This window comes from Centroberyx gerrardi, chromosome 22 (assembly GCF_048128805.1).
Source record: "Centroberyx gerrardi isolate f3 chromosome 22, fCenGer3.hap1.cur.20231027, whole genome shotgun sequence".
NCBI classification, from domain to species: domain Eukaryota; kingdom Metazoa; phylum Chordata; class Actinopteri; order Beryciformes; family Berycidae; genus Centroberyx; species Centroberyx gerrardi.
The window spans coordinates 325984-340983 of record NC_136018.1 but is presented as its reverse complement, the minus strand read 5'-3'; the positions used below and the strand labels follow the sequence as shown (position 1 = coordinate 340983).

At 42.4% G+C, this 15000-nt stretch overlaps 2 protein-coding genes across 4 annotated transcripts in view; one reads left to right on the top strand and one right to left on the bottom strand.

Annotated features, from left to right (window-relative positions):
• actr3b (actin related protein 3B) overlaps positions 1–5528 on the bottom strand; it is a 17696-nt gene extending 12168 nt beyond the window's left edge. For all 3 annotated transcript variants that reach the window (XM_071906951.2, XM_071906952.2, XM_071906953.2), the window contains exon 1: positions 5485–5528. In XM_071906951.2, coding sequence (XP_071763052.1) covers positions 5485–5528 — 44 coding nt within the window. The remainder of the gene's footprint in view (positions 1–5484) is intronic.
• Positions 5529–9460: 3932 nt separating this feature from the next.
• Positions 9461–15000, top strand: part of LOC139929165 (apoptosis regulator Bcl-2-like) — a 19069-nt gene continuing 13529 nt past the window's right edge. Inside the window, exons 1-2 of the mRNA XM_078291509.1 lie at positions 9461–9659; positions 11788–12143. Of these exons, the coding sequence (XP_078147635.1) occupies positions 9461–9659; positions 11788–12143 (555 nt within the window). The remainder of the gene's footprint in view (positions 9660–11787; positions 12144–15000) is intronic.

The window sequence follows — 15000 nt, the reverse complement described above, 5'->3', positions numbered from 1 at the left end:
ATTGCATTAATAAAAGTTTTTCTTGAAGAGTATCCAGCCAAGACTAGCTGAATTTATTCCTTTTCTCCTTCCGATGTAGTAATGTGGTTCATTTGTTTGTTGGGAGTCCAGCATGGTTTCTAAGATTTACTGAGTTGGCCTTAGATTACGATCCCATACGAAAACTGTTTGTATTAGAACACAATCTGACAACACATTATAAATCTGCTGACTGTCGGACCTCTTACAGCTGCTCCGCCCTGAGGGAAGATGTAGTGTGACTATTAAAGCATATCAGACTCTGGTTATAACATATTATAATAACATATATATATGATCATGTGAGGTTTTACCTCAGTGGGACAGAAGCTGTTTCCTATGAATGGGGTTTGTTCCAAAATAAAATATCCATTTGAAAAAGCGACACTTACTCTGACTAAATGGCTGACAGCGCCACATGAAACTAAACGCTGTTCTTTTTAAGGTCAGTCGGAGCTCCGGTCCCAGCTGACTGAAGGAGACTTCACAGCTGGATCCTCTGAGCTGATGCTGCCTTCTTCCCCAAAGATGAAAACAGTTTTGTGAATAAACTCAGAGGTTCCATCCAGCTCAGTGACATCAGCAGGTTTTACAAAACCAACACTACCAACATGACTACCACTATTACCAACACTACTACCAACACCAACACGACTACCACTACTACCAACACTACTACCAACACCAACACGACTACCACTACTACCAACACTACTACCAACACTACTACCAACACGACTACCAACACTACTACCAACACGACTACCACTATTACCAACACTACTACCAACACTACTACCAACACGACTACCACTATTACCAACACTACTACCAACACTACCAACATGACTACCACTATTACCAACACTACTACCAACACCAACACGACTACCACTATTACCAACACTACTACCAACACTACTACCAACACTACTACCAACACTATTACCAACACTACTACCAACACCAACACGACTACCACTACTACCAACACTACTACCAACACCAACATGACTACCACTATTACCAACACTATTACCAACACCAACATGACTACCACTATTACCAACACTACTACCAACACCAACATGACTACCACTATTACCAACACTACTACCAACACCAACACGACTACCACTACTACCAACACTACTACCAACACCAACATGACTACCACTATTACCAACACTACTACCAACACTACTACCAACACTACTACCAACACTATTACCAACACTACTACCAACACTACTACCAACACCAACACGGCTACCACTACTACCAACACTACTACCAACACTACTACCAACACTATTACCACCACTACTACCAACACTACTACCAACACCAACATGACTACCACTACTACCAACACTACTACCAACACCAACACGACTACCACTACTACCAACACTACTACCAACACTATTACCAACACTACTACCAACACTACTACCAACACCAACACGGCTACCACTACTACCAACACTACTACCAACACTACTACCAACACTATTACCACCACTACTACCAACACTACTACCAACACCAACACGACTACCACTATTACCAACACTACTACCAACACTACTACCACCACTACTACCAACACTACTACCAACACCAACACGACTACCACTATTACCAACACTACTACCAACACTACTACCAACACTATTACCACCACTACTACCAACACTACTACCAACACCAACACGACTACCACTATTACCAACACTACTACCAACACTACTACCAACACTATTACCACCACTACTACCAACACTACTACCAACACCAACATGACTACCACTACTACCAACACTACTACCAACACCAACACGACTACCACTACTACCAACACTATTACCAACACCAACATGACTACCACTATTACCAACACTACTACCAACACCAACACGACTACCACTACTACCAACACTATTACCAACACCAACATGACTACCACTATTACCAACACTACTACCAACACTACTACCAACACTACTACCAACACCAACATGACTACCACTATTACCAACACTACTACCAACACTACTACCAACACTATTACCAACACTACTACCAACACCAACATGACTACCACTATTACCAACACTACTACCAACACTATTACCAACACTATTACAGACACTACTACCAACACTACTACCAACACTACTACCAACACTACTACCAACACCAACATGACTACCACTATTACCAACACTACTACCAACACCAACACGACTACCACTACTACCAACACTACTACCAACACCAACATGACTACCACTATTACCAACACTACTACCAACACCAACACGACTACCACTATTACCAACACTACTACCAACACCAACATGACTACCACTATTACCAACACTACTACCAACACCAACATGGCTACCACTATTACCAACACTACTACCAACACCAACACGACTACCACTATTACTAACACTACTACCAACACCAACACGACTACCACTATTACCAACACTATTACCAACACTACTACCAACACCAACATGACTACCACTATTACCAACACTACTACCAACACCAACACGACTACCACTATTACTAACACTACTACCAACACCAACACGACTACCACTATTACCAACACTATTACCAACACTACTACCAACACCAACACGGCTACCGCTATTACCAACACTATTACCAACACCAACACGGCTACCACTACTACCAACACTACTACCAACACTACTACCAACACTACTACCAACACTATTACCAACACTACTACCAACACTACTACCAACACCAACACGGCTACCGCTATTACCAACACTACTACCAACACCAACATGACTACCACTATTACCAACACTATTACCAACACTACTACCAACACTACTACCAACACCAACATGGCTACCACTATTACCAACACTACTACCAACACCAACATGACTACCACTATTACCAACACTACTACCAACACTACTACCAACACCAACATGACTACCACTATTACCAACACTACTACCAACACCAACACGACTACCACTATTACCAACACTACTACCAACACCAACATGACTACCACTATTACCAACACTACTACCAACACCAACATGGCTACCACTATTACCAACACTACTACCAACACCAACATGACTACCACTATTACCAACGCTACTACCAACACCAACACGGCTACCGCTAACACCAACACCACCCAAAAAACAACAACAATACAACTACCAACACTATTACCAACACCAACACGACTACCAACCTCAACAACACTACTGCTAACACCAAAACTACCGCAACCAACACCACAAAAACACCAACAATACCAACACCAACACTACCAACACCAACAATGCCAAACCCAACACTACAAACACCTACATCAACACCCTAACCTAACCCTAACCCTAACCCTAACACAAACACCACAACTACTATCAACACCTCTACCACCAACACTACCACAACCAACTCCAACAGCACTACCACAGTGAACACCAACCAATATCATCACCAACACTACCAACACTTCCACTACCACAAACACCATCAACACCAACACAACCAACACCACTAAAACCAACACCACAGCAACCAGTACTACCAACACCACCATAACCAACACCACCACTGCCAACTCCGATCCTTCCAACAGCAACACAACCAGCAACACAATTATCACCAACACTTTTACAACCGACACCAACATCACTACCAACATCTACATCACCACCACCAACAGCACCAAAACTACCAACACTACCAACACTACCAACACCTTCAACACCTCCAACGCCTCTAGTACCTCCAACACTTCCAACACCTCCAACACCTCTAGTACCTCCAACACCACCAACACCTCCAACACCACCAACACTACCAACACCTCCAACACTACCAACACCTCCAACACCTCCAACACCACCAACACCACCAACACCTCCAACACCACCAACACTACCAACAGCTCCAACACCTCCAACACCACCAACACTACCAACACCTCCAACACCACCAACACTACCAACACCTCCAACACCACCAACACTACCAACACCTCCAACACCACCAACACCACCAACACCTCCAACACCTCCAACACCACTACTTCACATACCAAGACCAAATATAGCCAACTTTCCAATTGGTAAATTTAGCAAAACAGATTGAGAAAGACACTAAAATCCATAAAAAAAACCCAAACCAACAAAAACCAAAAATCAAATCACCACCACTACTAAAACCACGACCGCCACAACCACCATCTGCACCACCAAGAACACCAACGCCACCCACACCCAGCAGCGCTCTGGTGTCAGTCAGAGACTTCCTGCTGCGCTGCTGCCCACCGGCCCTGACATGTCCGCCATGTTGTCTTCCAACTTCTTCCAGAGCGCTGCGCTGCTGCTGCGCTCCAGAACAAGTCAAGTCGCACAATTCATCCAACATGAATCTCAATGGGCTTTACATAATGACGAAAATGGAAAAACAGGTTAAAACAACTTTAGATTATATACAAAATTGGCCCTTAGAAGAGTTACAGACAAACAGACATCAGGCCCAAAGAACATAATGAGGTAAATACTGGACTACAAAACACTTGGACTCTGCTGCTTGAGCTGTTTGGACTAATTTGATGGACATTTTATGCTTTTTTGGAGCTGTTGAAAGATGGCCCCATTCATTTCAATCGTTTGAAACTCGCTGTGTGTTTGAGAAATGCAACAGGCCGTTGTCCTCTTGTTGCCTTTCTGTCTGGATGCTTTGTTACACTCAAAACATCATGGAAAAGCCACGGGAAACATGGGAAACAGCTAGACTTGGCCTCAGTTTTTTTTTTTTGGCTTTTATTTTGGCATCAGGTGTTTCCTCTGATAATGCTCTGATGGAGGCTTTATGCCAAACCGCGTTCGGACGGTGAAGCCAAAACAAAACAGGGAGACTGAGGCCAAGTCTGGCTGTTTCTGATATTTTTGCTGTGTGTTTGGTTTTCATATGAACCTTAGTGAGGTTTCACTGACATGGGGTGAGTAAATAAAGCCTGAATTTTCATTTTGGGTGAATTATTCCTTTAATACCTCTACAACTGACATAATAGCCTACCACTGCCACCAACACCACCCCCACTACCTCTCTAACATAGCCTGAGCTGTAATATAATAATAATAATAATAATAATAATAATAATAATACAGTAAATATAGACTTTCCATGTGGTAAATAAAATAAAAAATGTTCAAAAAGACTGAAATCCTGTTGCAAATGACCTCAACCCAGTACGACAGGCTGTTCAGTCTGTGTATGGGTGTGCATGTAGGATGTGCGTGTGCCTAGGCCTTCATGTATGCATGCGTGTGCGCGTGCAGACGTGCGTGTGTATGCATGCGTGTGTGCGTGCGTGCATGTAGGCCCGTGTATGTGCGCGCGTGTGTTGTCCTAATAAACAAACGGACTCACCCGGTCCCGCAGTCTATAACGCAGGGAGGCAGCTGCAGGGACATGATGGGTTTCCACTCCGGTCCTGCCCGGTCCGCTAAACACCGCGGCTCGGTTCTTATTATCGTATCGTATCGCTACAAATGTCCCAGTGCAGCCCGACGGCGTTTCATGGCATTGATGGAGAAATTTAATATCTCTCCTGTATACTGGCCCGCCCCTCTCTCTCTATGTCTGTCCGTCTATCTCTCTCTCTCTCTCTCTCTCTCTCTCTCTCTCTCTCTCTCTCTCTCTGTCTGTCTATGTCTCTCTATCTCTCTCTCTCCTCTGCTCCAGTCGTTTTTTCCCTGTAAACAAACGGTCACGGCTTTAATTTCATCTCATGTGTTGGTCAAGTAACGGAATATAACTGAGCAACTATGCGAAACGTCTTGCTCCTCCTCTCTCTCTCTCTCTCTCTCTCTCTCTCTCTCTCTCTCTCTCTCTCTCTCTCTCTCTCTCGGATATTCCCGTTATCTGCTGGTGAGATGACAGAGGGAGTACTTCCGGGGTCAAAGGGACCATGGGAAAAAAATAGAAACTCCTGACGCCGCCGCGGTAACCGGAGAGAGAGCGAGAGAGAGAACCTGTCACTGTGTGTGTGTGTGTGTGTGTGTGTGTGTGTGTGTGTGTGTGTGTGTGTGTGTGTGTGTGTGTGTGATCAGCTGTTGTCTCGGGTCTCCATGCTGACAGTCTGGTTGTTTTTTTTCTGTCTCTTACACAAGGACTAATGCTGCGTTCATGTCATGTCAGATTTGCCGTAAATACGACTTTCTGCCTGGAAAAACGGTTCACATCAGCCTCCTGCTTGTCACAATGAAGTGAAAAATGACATTTAACATTTAATAACTTTTTTTTTTTTTTTTTTAATGTCATAATATACATATTTAATGCAAAATAATTTACAAAATCTTTATTTTCTTTTATTTTTATGTCAAAATCCAATTCATTTTCCTTCCTGGAATTCCTGGAGTGCATCTTTTTTTTTGTGTGTGTGTTTTTATTAGGGATTTGAGAGCAGATATACATGAAAAGATAAAGACATAAACATATTTTTTTATACATAACAATCCCACCCTCCCTGAATTAACAGAGTATCTTTAATGGTGACATCACGCTGCACCAGGAGGAGGAAATAAAAACTCCAACCAATAAAACATCACAGATATTTGAACAGTCCCGCCCCTCCCATCCAATCAAACTAAATACATCAAATTAGGGACGTAAAATTAATTGTTTCATAATTTACTATTTAATCTATATTTAATCTGTATAATCTAGATGTATTGTTTACTTTTCCATCTCATAAATTTCTCCAAGACTGCATGAGCTTCTGATATTTCTTACCATTAAAAGTTGCTCCGCATTTAAATTTTAATGATTCATATATTCATATTTAGTAAATCATTAGGTTGTAGTGCAGCTTTCCAGATTTAGCCAAATAATATCTGTATTCATAATATTTATTGCCGGCTGCTGTCTGCTCAGTGTGCAGCAGGATGGAGCTGAAACAAAAAGCTTGGAGCTCTGTTAAGATTCCCTGAGAAATAAAAATTAAATTAAAAATAAAGTTCCAAAGAAACAGTAACACACTTTGCCTCACATAGGTGAAAGTAGTCCATTATCCAATTAAGGCTGGCCAATCAGCAGCAAGGGGCGGGGCCATGAAGAAGGCACAGATACTGCTGACAAATATATAGAAGGAATAAACTTTAGGCAACAAGTAAAAATGTCTGTTACAAGACCAAGTAATTCATATCTGTGAGAGCGTTAAAGTCTCATTCAGTTCCCTGCTGTGTTTTATAAAGTTAATAAAGCAGCGTGTGGTTCATGTTCTGCTGTCAGTCAACATCAAGTTCTGTTTGGAAATGGAAATGGAAAATGTGAGTAAGGTGACAGTCCAGCAGGTGGCAGGATACACACACAGCTGCTCTACTGTTCAATACTGTTTCTATTACTACTCTTTACCACAACTACTACTGCTGTCACTAATGTGTGAGTGAGTTAGTGAAGCTTCACTTGTACACCAGAACAATAAGTTATAAAGTGCTTTACAACAGTAAGAGCAGAGAGAAGAGAAGAGACAAAACAAAACACAAATACACAACAGAAAGTATAATAACATCTGATTAAGAAAATACCAGTGAAAATAAATGGGACTACTGCGACTCCACTAAATAGCCTATACAGTACAAGAATATATATATATACAGATCTACAAGAATATATATGTATATATTAAATAATAATCATAATGTGCGCTTTTAAAATAATCATTGTTTATTATGTTTAACCATGTTAGCTTCATGTTCTGCTTTTCTTAGGAATAAAAACATTGATGACAAAACAAGGCTGTAATACAACATGACAACATGGAAAGATGATGATGATGAAGATGAAGATGAAGATGATGACGATGACGACGAAGATGATGATGATGATGATGATTTTAGGGCTATTAATTATGTAACAAAATATCACTAACAGCCTGTTAGAATTAACCGGTTTACACACACACACACCCACATACACACACCCACACACACACCCACACACATCAGTGAAAGCTTGAATGAGTGACGTAGAAGGAGGAAGTGGGTGTGAATCAACTCTCCCTCCCTCCCTCCCTCCCTCCCTCCCTCTCTCTCTCTCTCTCTCTCTCTCTCTCTCTCTCTCTGCTGTTGCTGCTCACAGGATTCAGAGGATTTTTACACATAATATCTCTATTTTATTCTCTCTCTCTTTCTCTCTCTCTCTCTCTCTCTCTCTCTTCTTCTTCTTCTCCTGCTGACTTGAGGATTATTGTGAGACTGCGGGACATCTCCAGGCGGACTGATATAAAATCTCTCTCTCTGTTTTTAGGATTTTTGTGAGATTATTTAAAAAAAAAAAAGAGCGATAGAGAGAGTGAAAGAGGACGTTGACGGGGAATCCCGAAGTTGCAGCGGAATTATAAAAAAAAAGGGGGGCGTGATAATCTGCAGTGTGTGTGTGTGTGTGTGTGTGTGTGTGTGTGTGTGTGTGTCTACCTACCGACTGGAATACACGTGGAGATTCACTAAGGATTATAAACCAAAAGGCAGAGGAGTAGAACCAGAGCGCGCGGACCGGACGGAGTTTATTTCTGCTTCTTTTAAGAGGAAAATTCCGGGAAAATATCCTTTATTTTCCCCCTGATCGATTTATTTTTTGGCGTTTTCCAGCCGCCGCTTTGAAGAAGGATTTCCTCTGACCTGCCTTTGAAGTTTCGGCTGTAACATCATGTATTGTTATCTCGTTAGTTATCATAAATGTAAAGTATTGTGGCGAGATAAACTGGTCGATCCCCATGTTTCCACATCAGATAGCAGTTTGTATTTTACCATCGGGGGTTCAGTCAATCGATAGAGCCGCACAGTTATTGATCATGGCCACTGTGATTGATTATTTAACAGTTCCCTTCCAATTGACAATATACCCATTTTGAAAGGATAAATATCATTCAATATCTTTAAAATCTAGAGGATCCAGTGTTTTAAAAGTCTCATTCAGTCAAACAAAGACTTCTGTTCCTTTATCTGCTTTAAAAAGTCTCATTATTTAGTTTATTGTTATGGTATCAATCAATTTGAAAGGCTTTTTCAGAAAGTGGAGATCTAATTTTGACCCAAAATGCTCCATGTGGACAAACAGTTGATGACAGCTTGTGTTTTTGCCTGGATCTGTATTCTGGAACAATATTGATCACTGGTTTTCTTTTGGGATATATTTCCAAATCTGATCGAAAAGCAGAATCCAAACTCATTTATCTGTCGATTTTCCTGCTAATATCGCAGGCGACGCGTTTTTTGCGTTGTGGTTGAAATCTCGTGCGTAAGGAACATTTTATCGATCGATAATGCCTGAAGCTGTCGATCATCGGAACCAGTAGTGCGGGGAAGCCAGCTAGCCGCCTCCCCCTGTCGGCCAGCAGGGGGCGATGGCCGCCTACGACAGCCGCGACATCGTGGAGAACTTCCTCCGCCACAAGCTGCGGAGGAGGGGCGTGGCCTGGCGCTTCCAACCCACCGACAACCTGCCTTCGCCATCAGCATCGTCATCATCATCATCATCGTCGAGGACGCTGCGAAGAGGAGTCGCTCCGTCGTCCAGCAGAGAGGAAGCAGATCCCCGGCAAGGTAACTGAGTTGATTGTGTTGTCATGGCAACGGCAGGTGTTTTCCCGAGTTTGTCCAAAAGTTGATTATGATCTTGATTTACAAATACAGTGTTTTCTCCAAGTTTCACTCCTCCTTGTTTTCCGCTCCTAGTACAACGCTGCTTGACCGCTCCTTGTTTTCTGCTCCTCGTAACTGACCTCTCCTTGTTTTATACTCCTGGCAGTCTGACCCCTCCTTGCTTTCTGCTCCTATCATTTCAGCGCAGCGCTACCCCTCCTCCTGTTCTGATCCTAACATCAAGACGCTGCCTCACCCCTCCTTGTTTTTTGCTCCTAGCAGTCTGACCCACTCCACTAAGCAACTGACCACTCCTTATTTTCTGATCCTAGCTGTCTGACCCTTCCTTGTTTACTCTTGACCCCTCGTTTGCTGCTCCAAAATATATGATGTCACTTGACCCCTCCTTGTTTCCAGCTCCTAACAGTTTTGTCCTTCCCTTTCTTTGCTCCTAGCAGTCTGACCCCTCCTTGTTTTCTCTTCTGAGTAATTGACCCTTTCTTATTTTTTGATCCCAATATTTCAATGCTACTATAATATTTAATATTCTGATGTTACTTGACCTCTCCTTAGTTTCTGCTCCTTCCCTCTATGACCCCACTCTGTCCTGCGATGGGTCGGTACCTGTGGAGCCGCTCTGATTGGTTCTCTTCCTCTCAAACAGGTTTCTCTCTGTGTCTCATCATCTGCTCCTCTGTCTTGCGGGGTTCCTCAGGGATCTGTTCTTGGCCCCATTTTATTTTCATTTTACATTCTTCCCCTTGGACATGTAATAAATAACTTCAGTAGCATGTCCTACCATTGCTATGCAGATGATACGCAGCTGTACTTGTCAGTCAAGCCAAATGATTTTAGCAATCTAGCCAGTCTGCATGAGTGTTTGGCTGCCGTTAAGAATCGGATGTCTCTCAATTTCCTCCAACTAAATTCAGAGAAAACAGAGATTCGGGTTGTTGCTCCTGATCACTGTGCTACGCATATTGATCAGTGTATTAACCCTAACCCTCTTCTAGAAATCTAGGTGTTATTTTTGACCCATACCTGAATTTTAACCTACATGTAAAAAAAACTGGTTCAATCCTGCTTTCTCCAGCTCTGCAACAGCCAAAATTAAATTAGTCTTGTTGGATATGGAAACACTTTACATGCTTTTATTTCTTCACGTCTGGATTACTGCAACTCCCTCTTTGCCTGCCTCAGTGACTCTGCTGTGTCCCGGCTGCAGCTGGTTCAAAATGACCAGTCGCAGGACTCATATCACCCCATGCTGGCCTCCTGCCACCGGCGGCAGAGGATTCAATTTAAAATACTCCTAATTCCAGTTAAAGCACTGCGAGGCCTGGCTCCTCCCAAACTCTCTGACTTGTTGAAGCCGTACAGCCACTCCGGTCCTCAGACCTCCGCGAGGTTTCAGCTTTCAGTTTCAGCTCCAAGCCTTTGGAATCGCCTCCTGCTATGTGTTAGACAGATTCAGTCTCCCATTTTAAATCACTTGGAAACACTTTACAATAAGGGTACAATAAGTTAAGTTAAGTTAAGTTAATAAGCATTAACTAACCCTTAATTAACAGTTAACTAATGTGTCATTTACTAATGGTGTTCATGTTAACCAAGGTATTAATTTATACATTATTTAATAGTTTATAAAGATGACTATTAAATAATGTATAAATTAATACCTTAGTTAACATGAACACCATTAGTAATGATTACCAGACACATTAGTTAACTGTTAATTAAGGGTTAGTTAATGCTTATTAAGCATTAACTAAGCCTTAATTAATGTACCCTTATTGTAAAGTGTTACCAATCACTTCTTAAAACCCATTTATTTAAACAGGCATTTTATTAGTTTTACTGGGTGTTTATTATTTTATATTCATGTTCCTACGGACTGCTGCACTTGTCCTGTGCTCTTTTGCCCTCTTTCTTTTAGTTTTCTGTTTGTTTTAACTTGCCTTTTGTTTTATTTCCTTTTGTAAAGCACTTTGTAACTATTGTTTTGAAAAGTGCTGTATCTGCTCGTCATCTGTCCCCTCCTGGTTTTCTGCTCCTTGTCATCTGTCCCCTCCTGGTTTTCTGCTCCTAGCGTCCCGGCCACCCTCGGGTGCGCCCCCCGGCGTGCGGCTGCAGGCGGTGCTGCGGCGGGCGGGGGAGGAGCTGGAGCGGCGGTGCCGGGGCCGGTTCTCCGGCCAGATGTCGGCGCTGCTGGAGCGCTCGGATCGCGGCGCGGCGCGGCGCGGCCTGGCGGCGGTGAGGGAGGAGCTGTTCGGGGACGGGGTGAACTGGGGGCGCTTGGTGGCGCTGCTGGAGCTGGGCGGGGCTTTGTGCGTGGAGGCGGCGCAGAGAGAGAGGGCGGGGCAAGTCGACGACATCGCCGCCTGGCTGGTGGAGAGTCTGGAGGCTCCGCCCCTCCGAGGATGGATAGAAGACAACGGAGGATGGGTAGGAAGGAAACAACTTCCTTTCCTTTATTTGTCTCGCTCTCCTTCATTTCATTCTTTTTCCTTTCTTTCTTTCTTTCTTTCTTTCTTTCTTTCTTTCTTCCTTCTCTCTCTTTTTCTTTTTCCTTTCTTTCTTTCTATTTCCTTCATTTTCATTTTTGTCTTTCTTTTCTTCTTTCATTCCTTCTTTGTATTTTCTTTTTCCTTTTCCTATCTTTCTTTCTTTCTTTCTTTCTTTCTTTCTTTCTTTCTTTCTTTCTTTCTTCTTTCACACTCACTTGTTCATGTTGTCCTCTCTCTCTCTCTCTCACTCTCTCTCTCTCTCTCTCTCTCTGTCACACACACACTAGGTAATTGTACCCAGCAGCTCCCAGTGTCAATCTGAAGCGTTTATGTGTGTGTGTGTGTGTGTGTGTGTGTGTGACACATCAGCATAACGCTGATTCAACAGAAAAAGTGAAACGTGTGTGTGGGTGAATACATATGTACCTGGGCATGCATATGTATCTGTGTGTGTGTGTGTGTGTGACAGCCTGAGACATGCAGGAGTGTGAATCAGCCACACACACACACACACACACACACACACACACACACACACACAGCTGAAGACGTGTCAGTGTTTGTCATCATTATGTAAATGGCTGAGCGCAGAGCGACTCAGTGCAGCTAATGAGAAGAGAAGCAGACAGTCTGAGCCGAGACGAGGAAACAGTTTTATTTAAACAAGTCCGACTTCAACTTTATTTGTCATAACAAAAAAACTTTATTTGTCATAACAAAAAAAACTTTATTTGTCATCTGCAGAGTGTTTATACAGCAGACTGCAGAACGTAGGCAGACAGTCAGAGGGAAAGAGGGAACAAAACGTCGACAGTTAACAGAAATTATAATATAAACTTTAATATTCAAACAAAATATTTAAAAGCAAATAGGAAAATATCAAAGTGTAATACACACCGAGATTAAAAACAGTATGAACTGATCAATATTGATTGTGTGATATTTGTATAATATATGTATAATATGGAGATGTACAACAGGTTGTAATAGGATACAAATAGATAATAACGTAAATAAATAATACATGTAAACAGCTAACAATAACAAGACAGGAATGTTCTAGTAATATAGTAAAGTCAATAGTAAAATAATAATAAATATTAAATATATGGATCAAAACATGTATGAAGGTATAGAACATAGAAAAATAAAAAGCATACAACATGAAAACACATGAAATATGTAAAGTGATGAAAATTAATTACAATTATGGAAATATCAAAGTGTTTCAATGTAAAACAGATGAGACAATATGAGACGATAAAAATGTCAGACGGCTTTATCATTTTATTATTTAATCTGAAATATTTTTTCAAAAATTTTTCTGTCATTAACTGAACTTTATTTAATTTAAAACATGTTTGGGAGATGTAACCCCCCCCCCCCCCCCCTCTGGCGGCCATATTGGAGGTCTTCAGCTCTGTGAACAGACTGACTGTGTGTGTGTGTGTGTGTGTGTGTGTGTGTGTGTGTGTGTGTGAGCTACAGACCAGAGGGGATTATGGGAGTCTTTCTCTCATTCCAACAGTTTCTTCAGAATAATGACTTCAAACTCTCTCTCTCTCTCTCTGTGTGTGTGTGTGTGTGTGTGTGAGTGTGTGTGTGTGTGTGTGAGTGTGTGTGTGTGTGTGTGTTCTCTAATCCGCAGACTGACAGAGTAGCGCTTCACTGTGCCAAACGCCTTCAGAGTAGCAGAGTGGCAGGGTGAATAAAACATGGTGTGTGTGTGTGTGTGTGTGTGTGTGTGTGTGTGTGTGTGTCCTGCTTTGGGTTTGTCACAGAAAACTGCACATGATATTATAAACTGGCTTCTCTATTTCAGCTGTACGCATAAACTCTGCATCTGAAATTTCATGTGTGTGTGTTTGTGTGTGTGTGTGTGTGTTCTGTGTGTGTGTGTGTGTGTGTGTGTGTGTTCTGTGTGTGTGTATGTGAGTGTGTGAGTGTGTGAGTGTGTGAGTGTGTGTGTGTGTGTGCTGAATGCAGGCGTAAATCTGTAGTCACAGTTGTAATGCCAGTCTCAGTCTTTTCACAGCTCTGGATGCTCGTCTACACACACACACACACACACACACACACACACACACACACACACACACACCATTGCATATAAACACCACAGGCATCGATTAGTTTCTATAATATTCTTTAAAATGAGGAGAGAAGTAAAGTGTGTATTTGTTGTTCCCTTCATCATTTCCTAAAGTACAAACTAATCCTCTTCTTCACTCCGCGTGTGTGTCTGTGTGTGGTGTGTGTGGTGTGTTTGCTGTATATGTGTGTGTGTGTGTGTGTGTGTGTGTGTGTGTGTGTTAACATGGAGTTGTGTGTGTGTGTGTGTGTGTTAGCAGGGAGTTAGCCTGGTACCATCTTTCTCTGTGTGTGGTCTGATCCTAAAAACAGTAACACTCCTCTCTCTCTCTCTCTCTCTCTCTCTCTCTCTCTCTCTCTCTCTCTCTCTCTCTCCTCTTCTACTCCTTTATCTGATATTTTGAAAAGCATTATGTCCAAACAGCAGGAATTGTTCTGGACATTTCCACCTGTTGGTCAGGTGGAAAGTTTCACTGATGCTTCAGTTCAGCAGCTGAAACAGGTGAAGGTACAGTCAGTCAGACAGTCAGTCAGTCAGACAGTCAGACAGTCAGTCAGTCAGACAGTCAGTCAGTCAGACAGTCAGACAGTCAGACAGACAGTCAGTCAGTCAGTCAGTCAGTCAGTCAGTCAGTCAGTCAGACAGACAGTCAGTCAGACAGACAGTCAGTCAGTCAGACAGTCAGTCAGTCAGACAGACAGTC